General features: G+C 40.4%; 1 protein-coding gene across 1 annotated transcript in view; it reads left to right on the top strand.

Moving 5' to 3' along the window:
• Positions 1-6,345: 6,345 nt before the first annotated feature.
• Positions 6,346-26,387, top strand: part of DPP4 (dipeptidyl peptidase 4) — a 71,728-nt gene continuing 51,686 nt past the window's right edge. The window contains exons 1-5 of the mRNA XM_067472079.1: positions 6,346-6,689; positions 14,927-15,014; positions 24,145-24,234; positions 25,068-25,159; positions 25,287-25,361. Of these exons, the coding sequence (XP_067328180.1) occupies positions 6,684-6,689; positions 14,927-15,014; positions 24,145-24,234; positions 25,068-25,159; positions 25,287-25,361 (351 nt within the window). The 5' untranslated portion in view covers positions 6,346-6,683. The remainder of the gene's footprint in view (positions 6,690-14,926; positions 15,015-24,144; positions 24,235-25,067; positions 25,160-25,286; positions 25,362-26,387) is intronic.

Below are 26,387 nucleotides of genomic sequence, written 5' to 3' on the forward strand. Positions count from 1 at the left end.
ACATTAATTAAAACAGTAAAAAAACCCAGTATTAATAGCTGTAACATTATTCCAGTTAGTTCCATATCCAATTCCATGTCCAAACTGCTATCTATGTCTGTTGTCCAAAAGCTTGGTCCCAGAACCACGACTTCAATTTCTTCCTAAATGACAGGAGGGACGGAGCCGATCTTACCTCAGTGGGAAGCGAGTTCCACAGACGGGGAAGGGGGGGGGTACTATCCCTTGCCCAGTCCTTTTATAGTTGGCCACGTCCATTTGTAACCCTGGCCATTGGTTTTGTTGAACCTCTACTGATGGAGCTACAATGAAATGGGTTTTTAATCTTTTTATTTTTAGTGTGTTTTAGTGAGGGTTTTCTGGTATTTTATTATGTTTTTAGTTGTTTATTTTGTCTGTTAAGTTTCATTAGATTGTGTTATACTGTCAAATATGTTTATCTTGGTGTGATTGTATGATTTCTTTCTGGCAATAGAATGTCTGCCTTACGTGTTGGAAACTGTCCCGAGTCTCTTCGGGGAGATAGGGTGGTATACAAATAAAGGGTGGTGGTTGTTGTTGTTATTATTATTATTATTATTATTATTATTATTATTATTCCAACTCATGGCCATCACTACGACTGATTTTTTTTTTTGGTCAAACATATTCAGGGTAGTTTGTTGAATATGCAGCAAAATAAAATAAAACCCATAAAACAGTGATACTTTAATTAGCCAACCAAATGCACAGAACATATCATGCATGGTTTCGAAGTTCTGGTGGAGTGTTTCTCAATCTTCCTAATGCTGCAACCCCTTAATACAGGTGACCCACAACCATAAAATGATTTTCATTGCTACTTCATAACTGTAATTTTACTACTGTTGTGAATCGTAATGTAAATATCTGATATGCAGGATGTAATGCAGGATGTACTTTCATTCACTGGACCAAATTTGGCACAAATGCCTGATATGGCAAAATTTGAATAGTGGTGGGGTTGGGGGAGGGGATTGATTTTGTCATTTGGTAGTTGTAGTTGCTGGGGTTTATAGTTGACCTACAATCAAAGAGCATTCTGAACTCCACCAAAGATGAAATTGAACCAAACCTAGCATACAGAACTCCCATAACCAACAGAAAATGCTGGAAGGGTTTGGTGGGCATTAACCTTGATTTTTGGAGTTGTAGTTCACCTACATCCAGAGAGCACTGTGGACTCAAAATGTTGGAACTGGACCAAATTAGGCACAAATACTCAATATGCCCAAATATGAACACTGGTGGAATTTGGGGAAAATAGACCATGACATTTGGGAGTTGTAGTTGCTGGGATTTATAGTTCACCTATAGAAACCCACCAGTTATAGAATTGGGCCAAACTTCCCACACAGAACCCCCATGACCAACAGAAAATACTGTGTTTTCTGATGGTCTTTGACGACCCCTCTGACATCCTCTTCACCACCCTCCCAGGGGTCCTGACCCCCCAGGTTGAGAAACGCTGCTTTATGGGCTTCTTCACCATGCAGGAAAAGAAAGGTGACATCGTCGGTGTCACAGGTTTACAATTTGTAGCAGGTATCTCTAGTTCAGTAAGTCCGGAAGGCAAAGATCACTTTTAATGGTATACTTCCAGCCCAAGAATAGTCAAAATAATAGAGTTCACTATTATCTGAAGTTATCTATGGTGTGTGTGTGCCTGGGAGAGTTTATCTTGTGGATTGTACTGTACTCAAAACTATTGCGAAACTGAAGAAAAACATACATTTAAATACACTGTGAGATGCAGATCTCAGCTGAAACGTTTACAATCATGAACTCAAAAAAATATAAATAGTTTGTAAACTATGCATTTTGGTGCAGACAGGGAAGGCCTTGGGGAGAGGTGCGTCTTAAGGAGGAAAAGAAATTGGCCGGAAGAAAAGAGTTCTGAAAGATGAGGGTGGCAATGGAGAAGGCCAGCTTGCTGGCTGTCTACAGGACCTGCTACAATCCCATTGTAGGCCACCAGCGATGGTGAGATTCACTGGTGGTGGGACCTGTCACCCTTTCCTCTCCCATTACCTTGCTACTACTGAAGCACTGGCACCAGCATAACAGTCTTATTATGGAGTTTAAAGGAAAGTTTTTTTGTCAATTAAGAAAGGAGGGAGATGATTACGATGGAAGAGGGCTTGGCAGGGAGAGATAGCTAGCCAAATTTTGCTTGGTTTATTTCCAAAACTTAGAAGACATGGCTTAGCTGATTTCTGAGTCAATCCAATGAGGGTCTGATCTTTTTATGTTCTTTCATCTTAAATACACTTTTTTTTTTGTAATAGCAACAACTCTGTGGATCATTATAAATGGAGCAACACTACATTATATTCACCAAAGGCAATGGGGTACATTAAAAAAAACCCACTTCTAACTCTTTGTTCATTGTTCCATGACCACAGTGTCTTGAGGCATCAATCCTGTACATTGACACTTTAGAATAAGCTTTATGGAAATCAGCGGGGCTCTTCTCTAAGTAAGCTACCCACGAAACTCCCTGCACTTCCTTTCTGAAAAGTTGTGTGTGATTTACATTGCGACCACATCCTCCCACAGACATTCTGTTTATGAAGATACCTAGGAGCATCTAGTTCAGTGGTGGGTGGGGTTATGAACAACCCCCAAAGTTGTTTTTGAGGGGGGAGGTGACACACATCTTCTCCAAGCCACCCTTTCTCTGGCCAGAAAAGGGTGTGAAACTTCACTTTTGGAACCCTCTAGGAGACGCAATCCGCTTCCAAAATATATTACACCCCCTTGCATTGCCTAACCATTTTGTTTTTAAAAAATCCTATTGATTTTCAAAACCAGTAGACTTTGGCTGTTCTATATTCCTCTTCCCTCTTATTTGTTATTTTTGGCAAATTTGACAATCCCTCTTAGTTGTTATTTTGGAAATACCAGGGCATAAAATTTGCTCACACTGCAGTTGGTCAGCCCAATTTAGGTGCTGCCTGATGTGGATGCATATAGAAATGCTACAGGTGGTTTTTGTGTATGTGCGTATGTTTATGTGTCCCTTCTGTTCTCCAAGGATGACTGGTTTCCAATGTGCTAAAATTCTGCTTCAGGAAAATACTTCTCAGCATACGCAAAGCCTCTCCTCTCCACCCCTCCGACAACAGCAACTGCCCCTCTCACAAGGCCTTTAGGATGAATGAGCAGAGCTTCTATGTGCATACTAAGATTTATTCCAATACTTTTCCAAAGACTTGGAATGGGGAACAAAAGTAAAGTCCTTTAACAAAAGAGTACTACATTTCATCAGATATGGTGCTCTTGTGTTGTCGAAGGCTTTCATGGCCAGAATCACTGGGTTGCTGTGAGTTTTGTGGGCTGTATGACCATGTTCCAGCAGCATTCTCTCCTGAGGTTTCACTCACATCTATGGCAGGCATCCTCAGAGGTTGTGAAGTCTGTTGGAAATTAGGCAAGTGAGGTTTATATACCTGTGGAATGTCCAGCGTGGGAGAAAGAACGCTTGTCTGCCTGAGGCAAGTGTGAATGTTGCAATTGGCCACCTTGATTAGCATTTAATGGTCTTGCAGCTTCAAAACTTGGCTGCTTCCTGCCTGGGGGTTCCTTTGTTGTGAGGTGTTAGCTGGCCCTGATTGTTTCCTGTCTGGAATTCCTCTGTTTTTTTAATGTTGCACTTTATTTACTGTACTGAAGCAGCCAGGCTTTGAAGCTGCAAGGCCATTCAATGCTAATCAACGTGGTCAATTACAACATTCACTTTGATATATAAACCCCACTTGCCTAGTTTCCAACAGACCTCACATCCTCTGAGGATGCCTACCATACATGTGGGCGAAACATCAGGAGAGAATGCTTCTGTAATATGACCATACAGCCTGGAAAACTCACAGCATCCTATAGTGTTCTTGCTTGCAGGTATATAGAAACAAACACCACTAAAAGAGCAAGAATTTGGTTTTTGAAGAATCATGATTTTGATTCTGTTCTTGCTGTTGAATTGTTGTTGTCGCTCTTGTTGTTTTACACGAAGATGTGGACCAATGATCAGGTAGCCAGTGTCAGTAGCATCATTGGGGATGCTGGGAGTGCAAACTACACCAAGTAACACCATCAGAGGGCGTGACACCAAAATGACTTTGTGCAATGTCCACCAAAATATATTTATTTTTATACGTATCTCTGTAGCCAGAAAAACCCAGTTTGCATGCACTGTATCACTATACCTAAAAAAGCGGAGACTATGCTAATTTGCTCATTGGGCACATACACCCTGGTCAGAGTTGGCATTATTACCCAAATACAATGACAGTTTGGATCATATATTTTTTTTCTGCAAGGGCTTAGAAGCCTGAACTATTATTTTTCTGGATTTTTGGCAGTTGCTGATTTCATCAAATTTTCTGGTGTTTTAGGTATGATATTGTGGTCTGGTAAGGAAAGAGGTCCATAAAGATGATACAATGTGTCACCAGACTGGGGTTTTTTGTGCAAGAAGAGATTTGAGAAACTGCAAGTTGCTTCTGGTGTGGCCGTCTGCAAGGAAGTTGCCCAGGGGACACCTGGATGTTTTACCATCCTGTGAGGGGCTTCTCTCAAATCAAGTCAGCAGTTCAGCTGGCATAAGAGTTTAACCCATTGTACCACTGTGGCACCTACTGGACTGGTGACACCAATATTAGCAACACCACTGGCCAGCATGGCGTTATGACCCAATCTCAGTGCAGCCCAAGTACAATGTTTTGAATCATGTCTGCAGGTGCTTACAAGCTTGCGCTATTCTATACACCGCTGCTGGGTTTTCACAGTAACCGATTTTGTCCATGCTATTTTAGCTGTGATATTGTGGTCTGATAAGGAAAAAAGTCCTTGGGGTGATAGTGTGTTACCGCACTGAGTGATACCAACCCTAGCAATGCTACTGGCCAGCATTTGGGCCTCCAACCTGCTTCCAGGGCTTCCTATGGAATCGCTTGCACTGCAACACTTTGTTTCACAACCAGTTTGATTGACAATTCAAGGGTCAACGTGGCAGATGGGGCCTCAGAAGAAGTCCATGGTAAACCCCTGGAAAGAAAGAGCCTTTGCTACAGAACCCTGTGAGAGGGTGGCTGGAGGTTGGAGCAGGCTTAGAGGGACATGAAGAAGCCGCTGCAGGCAGCTCTTCCCAGTCCTCCAGGCATCATCAACTTCGAATACTTCCTTTTTGCCATCTGAGAGAGAGAAAGAGAGAGAGAGAGCTGGACATGTAGCCTGCAGAAGAGAAGGCCGAGAGGCCATGTATAAATATGTGAGGAAATGCCATAGGGAGTAGGGAGCAGACTTGTTTTCTGCTGCCCTGGAGACTAGGATGTAATGCAACAATGGCTTCTAACTGCAAGAAAGGAAATTCCACCTGAACATGAGGAAGAACTTCCTAATGGTGAGAGCTGTTCAGCAGTGGAACTCTCTGCCCCGGAGTGTGGTGGAGGCTCCTTCTTTGGAGGCTTTTAAACAGAGGCTGGGTGGCCATCTGTCGGGGTGCTTTGAATGCAATTTTCCTGCTTCTGGCAGAATGGGGTTGGGCTGGATGGCCCATGAGGTCTCTTCCAACTCTGTGATTCTATGAAAGAAAGATGGTAGGAGGAAACGAAAGGAAAGGAAAAGAAGGAAAAGGAAGGAAAGAGGGTAGGATGGAAGGGAAGGAATGGGAAGAAGGAAGGAAAGAAGAAAGATGACAGGATGAAAGGAAAGGAAAGGAAGGAAAAAGAAAGATGGGAGGATGGAAGGGAGGGAGGGAGGAAGGAAAAAAGAAGGATGGAAGGGAAGGAGGGAAGGAAGGAAGGGAGGGAGGGAGGGAGGAAAAAGAAAGAAAGAAAGATGATACGATGGAAGGAAAAGAAAGGAAAGAAAAAGATGGAAGGGTGGAAGGGAAGGAAAGGGAAGGAAAGGAAAGGAAGGGAGGGAGGGAGAAAAAGATGGTAGGATGGAAGGAAGGGAAGGGAAAGGAAGGGAAGAAAGAAAGAAAGAAAGAAAGAAAGAAAGAAAGGCGGTGGATTCACTTTCAAGCCACGAAATGCCAACTCCTGGCTTCCCGGCCGCCTCCTTCTAATGGAAGGGAAGCGCCTGAGGGCTCGAGGTCATTCCTTTCCCCTCTTTTGGGGGCAGTTCACAAAAGTCAGGCTGCCGGGCTTTGGGTCATTACTGTTGGGTGAGCGGCCCGGTGGTACCGCTGGGGCCCCTGGAACAGAACCACCTGAGCACACTGTGCAAGCAGAGCGAGGACTTCTTTGGCACCCGGCAGCTTGAACCTCACCAGGCGTAGTTCTTGCCAATTCCTGGCTTCCTGGCCGCCTCCCTCCACTTGCCCCGGCGGAGTGGCGCCCGCCCGCCCACGGCTCTCGCTTTTTGTCTGTCTCCCGTGGCCCACGCCTTTGGCCTCCCTTTCTCTCCCGCTTGCCTTTTCAGCCCCGACGGGCCCAAGGCTTGGCTCCCTGACCCCGGGGCTGCTGCCTGCCTCCCTCCCCACTCCCGGAGTCTCCCCCTCCGCCCGCCCCTCTCCTCCTTCTTGCCTCTCCTTCCCGCCTCCTCCTCCTCCTCCTGCTTTCCTGGAGTTTGCCCCGCTCGCCTTGCTAGGGTTTAAACTCATCGCGCTACTCGTGCGGCTGCCGGAGGGGGACTTCGGGGCACAGGAGGCCAGCCCCAGGATGAAGGTCAGTCCCTCCCGGGCTGCCCCTCTCGCCTTGCCTTGCCTTGCCTTGCCTGGGGCCGGGGCGGAGGGCAGAGGGGCGCTGCTCAGGGGACAGGGAGCACGCAGCAGGGAGAGGGAGAGGGAGAGCGCGCTTTGGGAGCGCCTCTCGGCTCCCGGCCGCGGCAGAAGCGCCTTCTCTTCTTCGCAGGCAGCCAGGCAGGCGCCTTCTAACACCCTCTCCTCCCTCCCTTGAATTATTCCTCCTTTCCTCCCTCTTTCCTTTCCCTTCCTCATCTCCCTCCCTCCCTCCAACCCCCTTCCTTCCCTTTCCCCTCTTCCTTTCCTTCTTCCCTCCCTCTTTTCTCCTCTTTCCCTTCTTTCCTCCCCTTCTCATCCTCCTCCTTCCCCCTTCCTTCCTTCGTTTCTTCCTTTTCCTTCCTCCACTCCTCCCCTCCCCCTCCAACCCTCTTTCCTCCTTCCTTCCCTTTTGCTTCTCCCCTTCCTCCTTCCTTCCTTCTCCCTCTTTTCTTTCTTCCTTTTCCCTTCTTCCTTCCCTACTCTTCTTCCCTCTTCCTTCCCCTTTTTCTCTCCCTTTCCTCCTTCCCTCTTTCTTCCTCTTTTCTTTACTCCTCTTTTACTTCTTCCTCCCATTCTCATCTTCCCTCTTCCTTCCCTTCTTTCTCTCCCTTTTCTTCTTCTCCCTTCCCACATTCCTCTTTTCTTTCCTCTTTCCCTTCTTCCCTTTTTCTTCTTCCCTCTTCCTTCCTTCCCTTTTCCCTCTCCCTCTCCTTCTTTTCTCCCTCTTTTCTTTCATCCTCTTTCCCTTCTTCCTGCTCTTCTCTTCTCCCCTCTTCCTTCCTTCTCTCCCTCTCTCCTTTCCTCCTCCACGAGTCTCTTTCCCCCTTCCTCCCTATTCTTCTTCCTCCTTCCCTCCTTCTTTCCTCCCATCATTTTCTTTTTCCTTCCTTCCTTCCATCCATCCATCCATGCATTTACACTATAGAATTAATGCAGTTTGACACTGCTTTAACTGCCCTGGCTCATTGCCATGCAGTCATGAGACTTGCCCTTTGAGGCAACCGATCAGACTAAAGACTAGAAATTAGGATTCCAGGTTTCCATACCTTGAGCCCTGGTGATTAAAGTGGTGTCCGTTTACATTCATCAGTGTGGATGCATTCTTGGTATTCCCTCCATTTTTCAACTCCCATGACTCCCTCGCATTGAGCCATGGCACTTGAAGTGGTGTCAAAACTACATTATTTGGACAGTGTGGAATCACCCTTTCTTTCTGAAGGTAGTTTGTCCAGCTGACAAGCTTCCTTTATGCCATTGCTCAGACTTCCAGTCAGGCTGGCATCGAGGGTAGTGACATTTAGGAGAGTCTGTTTCAGTCTGGGCCTGGGCCAGCTACTCTCTCTCAGCCTGAGCTGCCCCACAGGGTTGCTCTTAGGAGGAGGAAGAGAGGAGGAGACCCAGGCCCACTGCCTTGAGCTCGTTCAGAGGGAATCTGGGGTTCTAATGTGGCTGATCATAAGAACACAGCTACATTGTATAATTATTGCAGTTTGACTGACCTTTAATTGCAATGGCTCAAGGTATGGAATCTGAGAGTTTTACAGTCCTTAGCCTTCTCTGTCAAATAGCGCTGATGCCTCACCAAATAGTAAAGCCCAAGATTCCATAGCATTGAACCATAGTAGTTGAAGTGATACCAAACCACACTTTTTCTATTGTGCAAATGTATCCAAAATCAATATTGTAGCCAGCATGATGTAGTGGTTTGAGTATTGATGGAATCACGCAAAGTCCCTCTGTGGGAGTGCACAGAGTTCATCTCCTGACCACTTAAGATAGAAAGATGCCTTTGTCTCCACATCTGGAATTAAGCACATGAGCTGTTAGGCTTGAATCCCAGGCTAGGCTTGGAAACAAAATTAAAACCATGGCTACAAATTGCAGAGGCCTTATTGACAAGCGCTGGTGTTAAAACTCGACACATCTGCATTTGGATTATTGTTATATGAGCCTTTAAAAACTATCTATTACTTCCTTCTTGTGTCCTGTTTTTTTAAAAGTATGGAACATATTGTAAATGCATTACAAGGACGTGAGTGTGCTCCATGTAAGTTTCATTCACATTATAGTCTGATATGCAGTGAGATCTTTCAGTGCGTTAAATACACCTAAGGCCACTGAAAAACCACAAATCTAGGCAAACATTTTCATGTATTAGATTGCTGTGAGTTTTCCAAGCTGTATATCCATGTCCCAGGAGCATTCTCTCCTGACATTCTGACTACATCTATGGCAGGCATCCTCAGAGGTTGTGAGGTCTGTTGGAAACTAGGCAAGTAAGGTTTATATATTTGTGGAATAATGTCCAGGGTGGGAGAAAGAACTGTTGTTCGCTTGAGGCCAGTGTGAATGTTGCAATTGGCCATCTTGATTAACATTTAATAGCCTTGTTGTTTCAAAGCCTGGCTGATTGCTGCATGGGCGGAATCATTTTTATGTATTTAAAATATAATTATATAACCAGCCCTCCGTATCTGCAGATTCTGCATCCATGGATTCAACTAACTGCTGCTCTAAAATATTTTTTTTTATCCAAAAGTCTTTTCTTGTTTTTTGCCATTTTATATAAGGAGCACCATTTCACTATGACATGAGAGAGGCTTCCCACAGGATGGTAAAACATCCGGGCACCCCCTGGGCAATGTCCCTGCAGACGGCCAATTCTCTAACACCAGAAGTGACTTGCAGTTTCTCAAGTTACTTCTGACATGAAAAAAATCCCCTGTGCCATTGTATATAATGGGACTTGAGCATCCACAGATTTTGGTATCCACAAGGGGTATTGGGAATAAACCTCAGATGATACCAAGGGTTCCGTGTCCCACCCAGTGGTTTACAAATACAGAAACAATAAATAAAATATAGGTTTCACAATAATAAAAAAACAGGTAAAGACATCCGATGGATGACAAAATGTTAAATCATGGTGAAAGAGCCATACAAATATAAACACAAAATGTTGGAAATGTGGTAAGCAAGAAGGGACTTTTTAACACATGTGGTGGTTATGTAAGGAGGCGAAATAATATTGGTCTAAAATACACTATGAGATGCAGAAAATATTGAACATAAAAATCCAGATGAAAGCAGAAGCATACTATTGGATATGACAGAAAGAAGATTGGGAGAAAATACAGAAAAAACTTCTAAGTTTTATGACAACAGCAGCGATGATCATATACGCCAAAATATGGAGACAGAAAGAAATCCCCACTATAGACCAATGGTTGATTAAAATCTGGGAGATTAAAAATATGGACAGATTGACACAATTAATGTTGAAGCAGCAGGGAAGAGCACAGAAAGAATTGCATTGGAGCCTACTACAGAAATATATGGAGGAGGAGAAAAAGAAAAGAAAATGAAAGAGATAAGAAGAGAAAGAGAAAAGACAAGATATATACATACAGATATAATAAAAGGTAGCATGGAAAGGAGGGGAAGAGAAGTATAAGAAGAAGAAAGAAGAAAAAGAAATAAACCACACCGAAGATGACCGGAAGCCAAATTGTTCTCTTCTTTTTTTCCCTTTTTCTCCTTTTCTCTCTCTATACACACACACATAAACATGAGTATGTATATGTATATAAACCCTTATCCTTAGACACTGTTCCCCACTCACTTATAGTTATGTTTTTATATAGACAATCTTAATTTTAATTGATGTACCCTGAAATAATAATAAAGATCATTGTAAAAAAATATGGTGATGTTAATATCAAAACCTGACAGTATCTACAAAGACAGAACATTTAGGCATGGACGTACCAGAGAACTATGTACTAAGAAATTTAAACCTCAGATGGAGAATGCCTTGTCACTCTCTTGATAAGGGATTATCAGATCAAGGACAGAGCTGACAGATCAAAGGTCTGTGAGTTCTATCTCAGCGTGGAGGCCGTTCCCAGATAATAGCTCACAAACAGATGAAAAACCCTTGCAGATTGGCTGCAAGAATAGATTGAAAGTCCTAAAGCTCCCATCATGCTGACCCACTGGGAAAAAATACTTTTGTGTTAAATCCTATTATATTAATCATATGTGGATAAAATCACAGCTGTCCTAAGACTATATTTGCTCCCGTCGCAGCATGTATATTTGTTCAACATGAAGACAAAAATTAAACTGCAGTAGGCCAAACCTCTTTAATGCAGGAAAAAGGAATACTCTGGATGAGAGTTCTGGTTTTGGGTTGGTTCAGGGACAGGCAATTTGAATTGTATGTTGAATTGCAGGTATGTTGAATTGCAAATCCCAGAAAGAGTTGCATTGGTTAAATTGGCTGATGAGAATCACAATGTGATGAGAGGTGGAAAAAATCACCTCTGGTGACTTTGAAATGGTTGAATAGAAGCTTTAGGTGCTCTTATAGCCTATTACAGGAAAAACAAGTTGATTCCTAATCCATCTGAGACACAGACATGTGCATTTCATTTTAAGAACAGACAAGCATCTCGAGCTCTGAGGATTACCAGGGAAGGAATCCCACTGGAGCATTGCAGCACACCCAAATACCTGGGAGTCACTCTGGACCATGCTCTGATCTACAAGAAGCACTGCCTGAATACCAAGCAAAAAGTGGGCGCTAGAAACAATATCATAAAGAAGCTGACTGTCACAACCTGGGGATCACAACCAGATACAGTGAAGACATCTGCCATTGCGAATTGCTACTCCATTGTTGAGTACATGCTTTGTATGTTTTGTGATGTTACCTGAGAACCATTCTGAGTCCCCTTGGGGAGATGGAGTGGTATATAAATAAATTATTATTATTATTATTATTATTATTATTATTATTACGCATGCCCAGTGTGGAACACATCTCACCATGCTAAAACAGTTGATGTGGCTCTTAATGAGACATGGTGCATTATCATTGGCTGTCTGCACCCTACACCACTGGAGAAATGACACTGTCTAGCCCAGTGGTTTTCAACCTGGGGTCCCCAGATGTTTTTGGCCTACAACTCCCAGAAATCCCAGCCAGTTTACCAGCTGTTAGGGTTTCTGGGAGTTGAAGGCCCAAAACATCAGGGGACCCCAAGTTGAGAACCACTGGTCTAGCCGGTATTGCGCCACCTGACATCTACTGGGAAGTAGCAGCTAAAACCCAGCACCTGAATCCATGGCTGATACCAAATGAGAGACTCCCTCCTGGGCACACAGAAGACTGGACGACTTGGAAGGCGCTGAACAGACTGTGCTCTAGCACCACGAGATGCAGAGTCAACCTTAAGAAATGGGATTACAAAGTGGAGTCCATGACATGTGAGTGTGGAGAAGAGCAAACCACAGACCACCTATTACAATGCAACCTAAGCCCTGCTACATGCACAATGGAGGACCTTCTTATAGCAACACCAGAGCCACTCCAAGTGGCCAGCTACTGGTCCAAGGACATTTAATAGAATGCCAAGTCTGCAAACTTTGTGTTTTCTCAAATACATTGGTTCCCTCCTGATACAATAAATAAATACGGAATGTCTATGCCCTACACCACTGGAGAAATTATACTATTTAGCTGGTATTGCACCACCTGATATCCACTGGGAAGTAGCAGCCAGCAATGAAAGGACCAAAGCATTGACATCTCCTGCCCATCCTCTGTTTGGATATCAGCCAACATGCCAATGACTTAAATCAAGAAATCGCTTCCTTAAGATCTACAGAGATACTTACAGGAACACCTCAGCAAGCGAGAGTCCAAAAGTGGCAGGCTAAATCCTAGAATATACCTCAGCCCACTCATGTGGTATATTATATTATGCTTTTAATGTCTTGTGTTTCAATTGGTGTTATATGATGTTTATTTAGTGTATCTTAGGTTGCTTATTTTTTGTTTTGCCTTGATTGCTGTTTATTTGTTTCTGGCATTGAATGTTTGCCATTTCTGTTATATTTTGGAAACCGCCCTGAGTCCCTTTGCGAAGAGAGGGCAGGTTATAAACAAAGTATATTATATTATTATTAACCTCAATCAGTGGCTGAGATTCGGTGAGAAGCTCCCTCCTGGGCACACAGAAGACTGGACGACTTGGAAGGCGCTGAACAGACTGTGCTCTAGCACCACGAGATGCAGAGCCAACCTTAAGAAATGGGATTACAAAGTGGAGTCCATGACATGTGAGTGTGGAGAAGAGCAAACCACAGACCACCTATTACAATGCAACCTAAGCCCTGCTACATGCACAATGGAGGACCTTCTTATAGCAACACCAGAGGCACTCCAAGTGGCCAGCTACTGGTCCAAGGACATTTAATAGAATGCCAAGTCTGCAAACTTTGTGTTTTCTCAAATACATTGGTTCCCTCCTGATACAATAAATAAATAAATACGGAAAGTGGAGTCCATGACATGCGAGTGTGGGGAAGAGCATACTATAGACCACTTGCTACAATGCAAACTGAGCCCTGCCACATGCGCAGTGGAGCAAAGGAAATCTAATATAATGCCAAGTTTTTTAAACTTTGTGTTTTTTAAATACATTACAACTGCACCCTTGCTTTGCTTCTGATACGATAAATGAACAGCTGGGAAGCTCCAGATATTTTTTGGGTTGCAACTCATGGGATTTCCAGTGTAGCAGTATATGGAGACACACATATTTCTCATGCCTGATTCTGAGGAAAGCACTGAGGTCCCTTTATCAATCTTCCATAAAGCCTGATTAGATAGGTGGAATATTATGAAACTTTCAAAAATGGAAACACTGTTCCAAATGAGAGGTGGGACGTGCTTTTAGGAGACTATGCCAGCCATTCTTCTCGTGTTGAGACAACTGGTTCCTTCTATCTGCACATAAAAGATTATCACTGTAGTTAGCATATACTGTGGTAATCTTCCATGTTTTATTTCTAGTTGATCATCCAGAATTCCCAACAAATAAAATTCTGTTTTCATTATGATTTTAACTGTAACTATTATTTCCAGTGTCAGATGTATTTGAATCCAGTATAGCTGGGCCTATTTGCAAAACTAACGCATATGGTAAAACATCCAACAATTTTCTTGCATTTCCAACCTTTACTAGAGTTCCCTTAGAAAGTCTGTCTGGTAGGAAGTACTACCCATACATCTTCATATATCTATAGATATAGATAGATATTTTCAACTGTTACTCAAAGTAAACTTCAAGTTCCTTCTCCACATCCTCTCCCATTGTTCCAGATGAACTTTTGTACTTATATTTTGAAACTATTTAACTATATAGTATACAATGTGTTGTCGAAGGCTTTCAGTGCTGGAATCACTGGGTTGCTGTTTTTAATAAGAGTATTAAAAACTCTAAAATTAGGACAGTAAATAAAAAAAAAAACAACACTCAGAAAACAGGGGAATTCCAGATAGGAAACTATCAAGTCCAGCTAACACCTCCCAATAAGGGATTCCCCCAGGCAGAAAGTAGCTAGGCTTTGAAGCTGCAAGATCATTCAATGCTTATCAAGGTGCCCAATTGCAACATTCACACTTGCCTCAAGCAGACAGGAGTTCTTTCTCTTGCCCTTGACATTCCACAGAAATATAAACCCCACTTGCCTAGTTTCCTACAGACCTCACAACCTCACCCACAAAGATGTGGGTTAAATGTCAGGAGAAAATGCTTCTGGAACATGGCTATACAGTAGAGAAAACTCACATCAACCCTTTATAGAATTTCACTTGTTCTTCTTTCATTTCATTTTTTAACAACAAAGTGGAAACTTTTGCAATCAAATGGTCATCCCCTGAATAGGTTTTCAAACTTAGGTCTAACTTTTACAAATCCAAATAGGCAAAGGGTTGTATAGGGAAACCTTCCACCTTCTCTTCTTCAAACTGTATCAATCATTATCAAATGCTAACAAGCCTTTACAAGTTAACCATTTTCCTTCTAAAGAGATCACTCTTTCAACAACACACCGCATAATTCCACAGAAAATTCATTGCCTAGATTTCATACCATTCTGGATTATTCAGTTCCCTGTCTCTCCTAGCTATGATGACAGAATACTGTCCATGAGTTTCATTTACTGGAAAGCAATGTCAGAAGTGGAAATGCTGGTTCCACCTCCTGCATTTGAGGAACCTGATTAGTCAATATGGGAAATAAGTTGCTGGATTTCTTTGTTTTTATCCGGCAGTGCAGTTGCAATCTTCTTACATGCTTCTAATTTGTTTCTTCTTTCGTTTCTTTCCAGAAAGCACTGAAATATCTGTTTGGGTTCCTTGTGGTCGCCGTTATCATTACAGCCATAGTTGTTCCTGTAGTTTTGCTGACAAACCAAAGTAAGTTGGGGGTTTTGACCGTCTCTTAAGTTTTTGGGAAACCTGGGTCTATCTACACTATACAAATGTAGATATTTCTATATGTTCCACTTTAACTGTCATATGAAATCCCAAGGCTTGTATTCTGTTGAGACAATAAAGGATTCTGGCCCTAAATTGCAAGTCCCATGGCAGTCAAAGTAGAATAAAGTAACTGTAACTAAGTGATATGATTGCACTCTCATTGTACCCACTCTTTTCTGTCACAGGAACAGAAATTTTACTCTTAGATAAAAGCAGACTTAACATTATCTCATTCTGGCATTATAGAAATGTGGTTACTGGATGGTTTCTTAATGTTATATGCCTTCAGGATGATTACAACCTACAGTTTATCTATCAAGGAGTTTTCTTGGTCAGGCTTGTTTACAGACAGTATGTCCTTTCCCTTCTCTAAGGCCCCATCTATACTACCACATAAGACAGTTTCTGAATCCAGATTATCTGCTTTGAACTGGATTATATGGCAGTGTGGATGCATATAATCCAGTTCAAAGCAGATAATCTGGATTCAGAAACTGGATTATATGACAGTGTAGGTCCAGTCTAAGACTGAGAGAGTCCAGGTACACCTACTGTTTTTTTTTTCCATTTCTGATCCGAGATTTGAACCCTGATCACCTTAAATTCAACACCAACATTCAAGTTCTACTTCAGCTCTCAGAAGATTTGTGATGTTGCTAAATAACTCAGAGGTGTAATCATTCTGATGTCTAAACAACACCTGATGTTTTGCCCACATCTACGGCAGGCATCCAGACCTCACAACCTCTGAGGATGCCTGCCATAGATATGGGTGAAACATCAGGAGAGAATGCTTCTGGAACATGGCCATACAGCCCGGAAAACTCACAGCAACCCAGTGATTCTGGCCATGAGAGTCTTCAACAAAACACCTGATATACACCTCTGGCGCTCCATGCAGTCATGCCAGCCATATGGCCTTGGAGGTGTCTATGGACAATGCCAGCTCTTTGGCTTAGAAATGGAGATGAGCACCAATCCCCTGAGTTGGACATGACTGGACTTCATGTCAGGGGGAAACCTTTGCCTTTATGTTCAGGTGCAGTGTAGGATGAATGAAGAATGATACTATTTTAACTGCCATGGTTCAGTGCTTATGCATCCTTGGAGTTTTAGTTTGGGAAGAGCACTCCTTGGCAGAGAAGGCTAAATACTTTGTCAAACTACATCTCTGTGAATCCATATCATTGAGCCATGGCAGCTAAAGTGATGGATGTCACACTGCATTCATTCTACAGTGTAGACACACTCATAATCAGATGGCGGGAAGAAAGTTTAGATAAAGTGAAGCAACTGTGTCAGGTGATATGATGTAATGAAAAGACAGTAAATCATTTGTTGTATATTTTGTAATTATAGTATTTTTACTGCCAGGGACTGGGAGAGGTAATTAGCTGTTTGGGATATCAGGCACACAGACAGTCCTGTCTTTAGCTTCTCTGTTGCAGACAACCAAATGTTTTTGGGCAGTCTATTGCACAAGTTATATTTGTTTTTTTTCACCACTGCAACTGTCATGGGAATTGTAGTTTGGGGAGGCACCTGCACTCTTTGGCAAAAAAAGACTCAAAATTTTGTAAAATTACATTTACCATGATTACATAGCATTCAGCCAAGGCAGTTAAAGTGGAGTCAAACTGCATTAATTCTGCAGTGCAGATGCACCCTGTTGGAAAGGACCCTATGGGATTTGGCAGAGGAACTGTCGATTGGAAGAGATCATATAGAGCAGGGGTCCTCAAACTTTTTAAACAGAGGGCCGGGTCACAGTCCCTCAAACTGTTGAAGGGCCGGATTATAATTTGAAAAAAAAACAACATGAATGAATTCCTATGCACACTGCACATATCTCATTTGTACTGCAAAAATCAGTTAAAATAATTCAATAATTAAAATGAAGAACAATTTTATCAAATATAAACTTATTAGTATTTCAATGGGAAGTGTGGGCCTGCTTTTGGCTGATAAGATAGGATTGTTGTTGTTGTTGTGTGCTTTCAAGTCATTTCAGACTTAGGTTGATCCTGAGCGAGGGCCGGGAAAATGACCTTGGAGGGCCATATTCGGCCCCCGGGCCTTAGTTTGAGGACCCCTGATATAGAGCCTGAGACAATTTACTGCCTGATGTATATAGGGAATGAGGCGCCCTCACTCCCCATATCCATCAACCAAGTGATTCTGGCACCTGAGGCAATAACCTCACAATCCCTTTCCTTCTTCTTGGCAAAGGGAAGGGAAAGGCATCATTAATGGCAAAACGAAGAGCTATGGTAAAACCATCACATAACCTGAGCTTAACCTTCCCAGGCTGATTTATTCTATACTGTTATATAAAATCCAGATTATTTGCCTTGAATTGAATTATATGGCAGTGTAGATTCATATACAGTTCAAAGCAGATAATGTGGATTGATAATCTGGCTTTATATGGCATGGTAGAAGGGGCTTAAGACTGAATCTACTTAAGATTGGATCTACACTGCCGTATAATCCATATTATTTGCTTTGAACTGGATTATGGGAGTCTACACTATCATATAATACAGATTATCAAAGCAGATAATTTTATATAGCAGTGTGAATGGGGCCTAAGAATGCACTTTATGTCTAACTAGCAAAGAGGCATCCCAAGAACTAATTAGCTCATTGTAGCAAAGACTTTGTATAATTAAGTAAGGGTTTTAGCAAATGAAAGTGCAAGCAGTACAAATTCAATTGAAGAACAAACTTACAGAACCCATCTTGTTCATAACTACTTGTGCTTTCTTTCGTATGAGCCTTGGGTCTTAAGATGCTGTAGATTGTTCTTCTTTTTGGTTATTGGATCAGTGGACAAATCTTCTTTAGACTGCAGGTATCACATTAACAGACGTACAGAATAAAATAGATTTCATAAAAAAAAGTCTGGGGGACAGCATTGAATACACCAGTGGAATGGTTTTAAAATCTCAGTACTTACAATTATACTTCATAAGAGCAATTTGCTTGCAACATTCCGTTAATGATAATTTGGTATCCATACTCATTACAGTGTTTAGTAGCCCCTGGTCAGGTTCGAATCCAGGGAGAGGCAGATGAGCTCCCTCTATCAGCTCCAGCTCCTCATGTGGGGACATGAGAGAAGCCTCCCACAAGGATGATAAAAACATCAAAAACATCCAAGCGTTCCCTGGGCAATGTCCTTGCGGACGGCCAATTCTCTCACACCAGAGCAACTTGCAATTTCTCAAGTCTCTCCTGACATGACAAAAAAAAAAAAAGTAGCCCCTGATGGTGCAATAACCTCCTGTATTATTCATTAATGTTATTTTTTTACTTTAAAAAACTCTTGTGGTTAAGAAGAATGTAGCATAAAACAGGAAATACTCATTAAAATCTCTTTATATCCCTACATTTTTAAAAGGAACTTTTAAAATACTATCATTATATGGTGATAAAATATAGCATAATTATCATTACAGAATATCTTTATTCTCACATTTTAATTCTGGAATGTGGCTCTGTTATACTATTGTTATCCACAGAAACATTTTGTATATAACTGTGTTACTTGTAGCTTGCATTCCGGTCTCTTAGTTGTGTAATTTTGTAAAGACGCCTTTAAAACAAAGCTTTATATATAATTACTTAATCCAGTTTTTAATAGATTTAATTTTTATATAGCAAAATATTTTTATATAGCAGGCTGAATAAAATCCCACATTATCTGCTTTGGACTGGGATATATGGCAGTGTGGACTTAGATATCCCAGTTCAAAGCAGATATTATGGGATTTTGTGCTTTGATATTCTGGGTTATATAGCTGTGTGGAAGAGCCTTAAGATGCACATCATTTTTAGAGATTTTTGTTATGTGTGTGTGTGGGGGGGCGGGGGCGGGGTGTATCTTAGAATAAAGAAATAGGGTAATAATAAAAATGGTTCCTTACCAGACTTTTTACCTAAATACAATAGGTAAAAACATAAAAATAATTAAAACACAGAGATTAAAATACATAAACATAAAATTAAAACACACACATTAAAATAAATAAAATATGTAAGATATTGATTTAAAATTCATAGATACAGTGGGAAATAACTATAATAGTAGTAGCACGAGTAGTAGCAAGACCTGCCTTTGCCCATAGAATCAAGCGTCTTCCTTGAGTGAGTGCATACCATTCAGAATGCTTTGGGTTTTAATTCACACATTGTATGATTGTAGTGTTAGCCACTTTGAGACTCTCTTGAGAGAGAGAAAGCAGGATGATGATGATGATGATGATAAGGTCAGTAGGCACAAAAGCGAGAGCCTTCTCATCGGAGACCCCAAAACTCTCTTTCCTTTGACTTACTGCTTGTTTTTTTTTCTGCTTGATTTTTTTTTACTTTTCATATTTGTCTTTTCTTTGAAATGCCAAATAGCTTATGTATCTATTTGTGAGAGTTTGAGTTTTCAGTCTTTCATTTTTACTTTTTTTACCTTGATTGTAGGAAAAAGTTTCTGTTGTTTTCTCCCGAAGATTGAATGTGTGTGAGAGAGAATAGTTTTGCTTGGTTTAGTTGCTACAGTGTTTCTGCTGTAATTTTTTTAGAAAGCAATGTAAGACATTTGAGTACTCTCAAAAAAGATTGTAAATTTGTCCTGAATATGTGACCCTATTATCAGAATGGACTTTGATCCTGCTTAAGACTTGCTGGAGATTACGACAGCATTTTAACCTTTCCTTAATGAGGCACCAGTATTCAAAATAATGTAGTGTGAAAAGATACTTATTAAAATTGTCCAAAGATGCTTCAAATCCTCCTGATTGCTTTTTGGTTTTGGTTTTTTTTACATTATTTCCCATAAATATTGTCTCTGTCTCATCTTGAGTTGAGAAGGAGCGGTGCATGTTTCCAAATGAAGCTGTTAGTTATTGCCCTGCCACATTAATTGATTTTTATGGGGGGCCCTAAAATGTTGTAAATATTTGCTTCTAATCCACCTGGCATAATTTTTCATTACTGCATAAAATCCATTAAGGCTGCACACTTCCTTATAACAGCTAAAGTGAGGGGTCTTCTATGTCAAAGTGACCTAGATGCTGTCATTGCTTCAGTGGGGCTTTATAAGCAGACAGGGTAAAGGGAGCGTCAACATGCTGCAAATGCATACAAAACACCATGTGCTATCATTCTGTGAGCATCTAAATGAAGTTTATGGGCCCCTCGAATATGATATAAACTTTTGCTTCTAATCCGACCTGCATCATTTTCCATTACTGCAGAAAATCCATTAAGGAGGACAAAATATAAAAGGCGGCACAGTTCCATCTAATAGTTAAAGTGTCTTCTATGTCGAAGTGACCTAGGTGCTGTCATTGCTTCAGTGGTGCTTTACAAACTGACAAAATAAAGATGCTGTCAATGCAATGCAATTGCATGAAACAACATGCTCTATCATTCTATTAGACTAGGAGAATGTGCAACTTAACTCTTCTAATAACTAGAGTACAAACCAGTGTTTCCAAAATTCTTGAGAGTTGATGTATACTATTTTTATAACTAACTGGAAGGGAAATCCCTGCTTGTAGCAAGGCACATCTACATTGTAGAATTAATGCAGTTTGATGCCTCTTTTACTGTTGACTCAATGATATAGAACAGGCATGGGCAAACTTCGGCCTGCCAATTTTTTTGGACTTCAACTCCCACAATTCCGAAATTGTGGAACTTGAAGTCCAAAACACCTGGAGGGCTGGTTTGCCCATGCCTCATGGAGTATCATGGGAATTATTGGTCTCAATTTTCCCATGCACTTTACTACTGTTGTATCCAAAATTAGAATGATCCTTCTTATCCTTAACGCTGCTATATGACTTAAGCACTTTACACATTGGCCCTATCCTCTGAATTGTTGTTCACCAATCCACCCACCCATATCGAGACTTGAATTATGCTATTGTTGTTGGTTTTGATGGTTATTTTATATTTTGCTATAATGTTGTTTAATGTTGTTTTAAATTGATGTTATGCATTCTAATATGCTGTGTTTTAACTCTGTTGATTGGGCTTGGCCCCATGAAAGCTGCGTCGAGTCCCTTTGGGGAGATGGAGGCAGGGTATAAAAATAAAATTGTTGTGGTTATTATTATTGTTATTGTTGTTCTTGGTATTATTATTATTATTATTATTATTATTATTATTATTATTATATGGACTCAGAATTCTATAGTATTGAACCAAGGCAGTTAAAGTGGTGTCCAACTGCATTAATTCCCCAGTGTAGATACAACCTTATAATTTGTGCAAGAGCAGAAAGGTTTTTGTTTTGTTTTTTTACATTGAATTAGGCCACTGGAGCCTATCCTCATTGGCAATGATTCTTCAGTCTTTCACATCCGTGTTTGGATCTGCTAGGACTGGATCCTTGGACTTTTGTTATGAAAGGCATAGGTTTCTCTAACTACGCTAGAGTGGAATTCATCATGAGATAAGGAACCCACCCTTGTGTTTTTGCATGAGTCAGTGATCAAGGTGTGCCTTCTGACCACAAGGAAAGTAAATGCCATAGATATAAAAAGCGGTTTCCATAAGGAAACAGAATATTTATTAATGGAGACTATTTGAAATAATACAATGTCTGTATATCAACAAAATGATTCTGTACAGTTGGCTTTCCACGCTTAAGAATTCATCCAACCACAGCTCAAAAATATTTGGGGGGAAAATCCAAAAATCCAATTTTGTGTATGCCATGCCATGCAATGCAATGCTATGCTGATGTTTAGACATACCCTGTTATAACCTATTCCTATTTCACAGATCCCCAGGCTCTCTCCAGCACATGTGTTTTTGTCATTTTAAATAAGCATCACTATTTTGGTACAGCATTGTATACAATGGGACTTTAGCATCCATGGATTTTGATAACCATGGGGTTCCTGGAACCAAACCCAGCAGATACCAAAGAGCCTCTGTATATGTTTATTCAGATGTAAACTCCATTGAATTAAATAGGATTTACTCCTAAATAAATATCGACAGGATAATGGCCATATTTACGCAGAAATGTATCTGGGTTTTTGTTTCCGTGCGTGGGTGCGCTGGGCTATCAACAACCCACTGTTATTTCATTTATTTCTCACAGCATATGTTTTGTACCTAGAGGTTTGCTAGGGTGGAGTGGGCTAGGGTACATGGTTTTTATTGGTCTTTTAAGATTGGTTATATCTGGTACACTTCACTCTGTTTTTAACTGTTAGCACTTTCTGCTGGTAGTTTTATTTATTTTTGTAATGCTGCTCTGAGCGCTGCAAATTGTTGCTACTGTGTAAGAAGTAGTCACTAGTTATTTTTAAAGCTAATTGTATTGTTTCAGTCTGCTTCTGTAAACCACTCCGAGCCAAATTGGGAGTAGCGGTATACAAGTTAAATAAATAAATAAATAAATAAATAAATAATAGTCACTAAAATGCATTTTCCTATTTCTATGCAAATAGGATAAAGCTTGCAGATATATGTGGGTCTTCCAGTCCTCCCTCCCTGTTCTGTTATGTGGAGGTCTGCACCCAAGAACATCAATGAAGAGCCCTTCCACACAGCCCTATATCCCCGAATATCAAGGCAGAAAATCCCACATTATCTGAGTGTGGACTCAGATAACCCAGTTCAAGGCAGATATTGTGGGATTTTCCGCCTTGATATTGTGGGATATAGGGCTGTGTGGAAGGGCCCTATATTCCACAATATCAAGTCTATATCCCACAATATCAAGTCCACCAACAATAGTTCTCAGAATACTTTTCTTTCAGACTATCCAACTTCCCATTTTGCAAGTTGGTGTCTTCAGCCTCTTCCATGCAGCTGTATAAAATTCACATTGAATTGGATTATATAACAGTATGGACACAGATAATTCAATGCAAAGCACATATTGTGGATTATCTGACTTGATACTCTGGGTTATATGCCTGTGTGGAAGGGCCCTCTGTCATGCACCTGTGACCTTGACGGGTTGGTTCTTGAAGTTAAAAACTGGAAGACTAGATGTTAATTGTAGGCCAAAACATCTGGAAGAAACCAAGCTGCTTATGCTTTACATTGATTTATAGGTTTACATTTTTTTCCCTATTCATGTCATCTGCCAAATGTTTTCTATCCCACCATCCCACATGTGTATAGAGAGGTTTTCTTCTCAAGAGATGCAGGTGTTGCACAAAATGTTGGAATCATAAGGAAAGCAGCATATTGAATGAACCATGTAATCTGGGGGAGTGGATACAGAGCCTTTGCTACCACAAAGTACAAGATTAACACACACAGAGAGAGAGAGAAAATGAGAGGTGTGTAGGAGAAAGTGAGGCCAAGTCTGAGAGGGAGTGGTGTGACAGAGGATGGGAACTTTCCAATTTGGATAAAATGCCACCTGGAAGAATGGGGCTATTGTTCTGGATTGACCAAACACTGACAAATAAAAAAAGGCCGTAGAAATATAAGAAACACAATAGTAAGTCAAAGGGGCTAAAGGTCAATGGAAGACAATGCACAAACCAGGTGCATTTGGGGAAAATAAATAGCTGCAAGAAAGTATTGATTGACTTTGATGGAAGGTACTTTCAATACTTATCTTATTTTTTTCAGTCCTAGGTCTTAATGGTTATTATGATAATTTTAAAAAATCTGTTATGTTCTTTAATTACCTCCAGGTGTGACTGGTGTAACAAAATAAAAGTCCATAGAACATAGACAAAAGCTAAGTTGAAAAACAATTAACATCCTTATGTTTGCTTTTTAATTTTCCCAATATAAAAATGCCTGAGTTTGCTTTTACACCAGAGCAGATGTAATCAACAATGTCTTGAAATAATACGTTCTTCCTTGTTCATGCATTATGTTTTAGGCAGACTACTTTAGGGCAGTGATTCCCAAACTCTGGGCTTCCATGTCTTGGACTTCAACTCCCAGAATCCTCATCCATCTTGGCCTAAGTTCTAGGATGCTGGGAGATGAAATCCAAAATATAGAAAGGAGCAGGGTTTGGAACCATTGCTTTAGATGGATAACATCCTATAGCATTCTTACCTTTCCCTTTTCTTGACAGATACTCCTGATCCCCGCAGGAAATTTACTCTACAGGATTATTTGAGTGACCAGTTTCAATACAAATCATACAACTTGCAGTGGATTTCAGGTAACCAACATATTATTTCTGGAATGTATTGGGACTGCTTTCCTGACATACAGAAGATTTAATTGCAAAATGTGGCCATATGCACACTAAGGCCCCTTCCACACAGCTATATACATTCCACATTGAACTGGATTATCTGACAGTGTGGACTCAGATACTGTAATTCATACTTCAAAGCAGATATTGTGGATTATCTGCCTTGATATTCTGTGTGGAAGTGCCCTTAGAAAAAACCACTCATGGGATCCTTGGTAATCAAAGCTCCTCAATGCTTATCATGCATTCCTAGGCTGGCATCCATCTTTCAGGACATACATTAGTGACTAATGAAGCACTAGTGCTGCAGGGAATGCAAAAAGATTTAGTTTATTAAGTTGGTTTTATGACAGTTGTCTCTTATTTTGCTTCATGCTCTCTCAAGAAAGCCTTGCAATGATGATCCATCTTGGTATCATCATTGCAAAAATCTCAAAATTCTCTCTTTCTGAAGAGGACTATATCTATATCTTCTGCTGCCCATTTTATAGGGACCAGCTCAACAATTTATATGTCAACCAGCTCAACAATTCGCTTTTCCTGCTGTTGCTTTGTAGTCCTGATTTCTAAATGTACATAATTAATGAATTCCACGTTGAGATCCTAAATTCCATGCATTCAGAAATAAGAGCTCCAAGCATCTTCACCTAGAAACTAAGGACTATTAACAGCCTTTGAATAGCTACATATCATATTGTCTATTTACTGTAGGATACCAAATGCAATAAATGCTTATTAGGTGGTTGTGGTAATTGGTTTGTCATTATCAAATGGCAATCTTCCTTTTTCTCTTTTAGGACATCAATATATCCACATCAACCAGAGCAATGTTCTTCTCTTTGATGTTGACAATGGATCACAGACCACCGTCTTAACAAACGGAACATTAGTAGGTTTTTATGAATATTATATGTTTCAGCCGCTCAAGAAGTTGTAAGCTGATCATTTTCCTTACAATATATGCATCCATAGTTATCTTATTTTCTAACATAACCCTTTTGTTCCTATGTCAACAGGCCAGTTATAACAGTTCTGAAGTAATTTTGTCACCTGACCAGAAATATGCTCTTTTAAGATACAGCTATGAGAAGGTATCGATGAACTTAATTTATTTATTTCTATTAATCTGTTTTGTATTAGTAAAAGGTTCAGATTTTGGTCAGAACTGAAAAAAGTTTTTTATTTTGCTATGCTTTGACCAATTACCGGATATGCTCGAGTATAAGCCAACCCAAATATAAGCTGAGGCACCTAATTTCACCACAAAAAACCAAGAAAACTTATTGACTCGAGTATCAGCCGAGGGTGAGAAATACAATGTCTGGTAAATTTCAAAATAAAAATAGATACCAATAAAATTACATTAATTGAGGCATCAATAGGTTAAATGTTTTTGAATATTTACCGTATTTCAAAGAAAAACAGTAAACTAGCTCTGTAAGTGGAAAAGTAGGGTCAACAAAAACAATATGGTGTCAACAATAACATAATAATAATAATAATAATAATAATAATAATATTTCATTTGTATCCCACCCTATCTCCCCATGGGGACTCAGGCTGGCTTCCAGCATAGTAACAGGCAAACAGTCAATGCCTATATAAACAATACAGAGCTAGATATAGATCTATAATTATATATAATAATTTTACATATTCATTTCCCCTGAAACATTTTCAAATCTTCTCTCTCTGCATATACATTTCCCTCCTGCAATATTTGCAAGCCCTATATATTTATATTCATATATATCTATTTAGACAGCTGTGTGTGTGTACATTTCCCCTTCAATATTTGCAAGTCCTATATATCACATATAAAGTTAATACATTTAGATACACACACACAAAACCAGGAAAGTGGGTGGGTTTGAAAGAGAACTATACAAACAAGGAGGACATGAAATATATCTCCTTTCCCTCCCTTTTGACTGGAAAAGAAAACACACTGTCGACCAAGATAAGAGGAGAGAGAAATTTATCATATATTGCATTTTAGCAATATTGTGCTGGGATTTTGAAATGTGTATATTTTCATTTATGTGTAGATATGTGAGTGAGAGAGGGAGGTATTTATAAAGATAGTAAAAATGTTGAGTGATATGAGTACGTGATAT

This window comes from Anolis sagrei, chromosome 1, assembly GCF_037176765.1.
Source record: "Anolis sagrei isolate rAnoSag1 chromosome 1, rAnoSag1.mat, whole genome shotgun sequence".
NCBI classification, from domain to species: Eukaryota; Metazoa; Chordata; class Lepidosauria; order Squamata; family Dactyloidae; genus Anolis; species Anolis sagrei.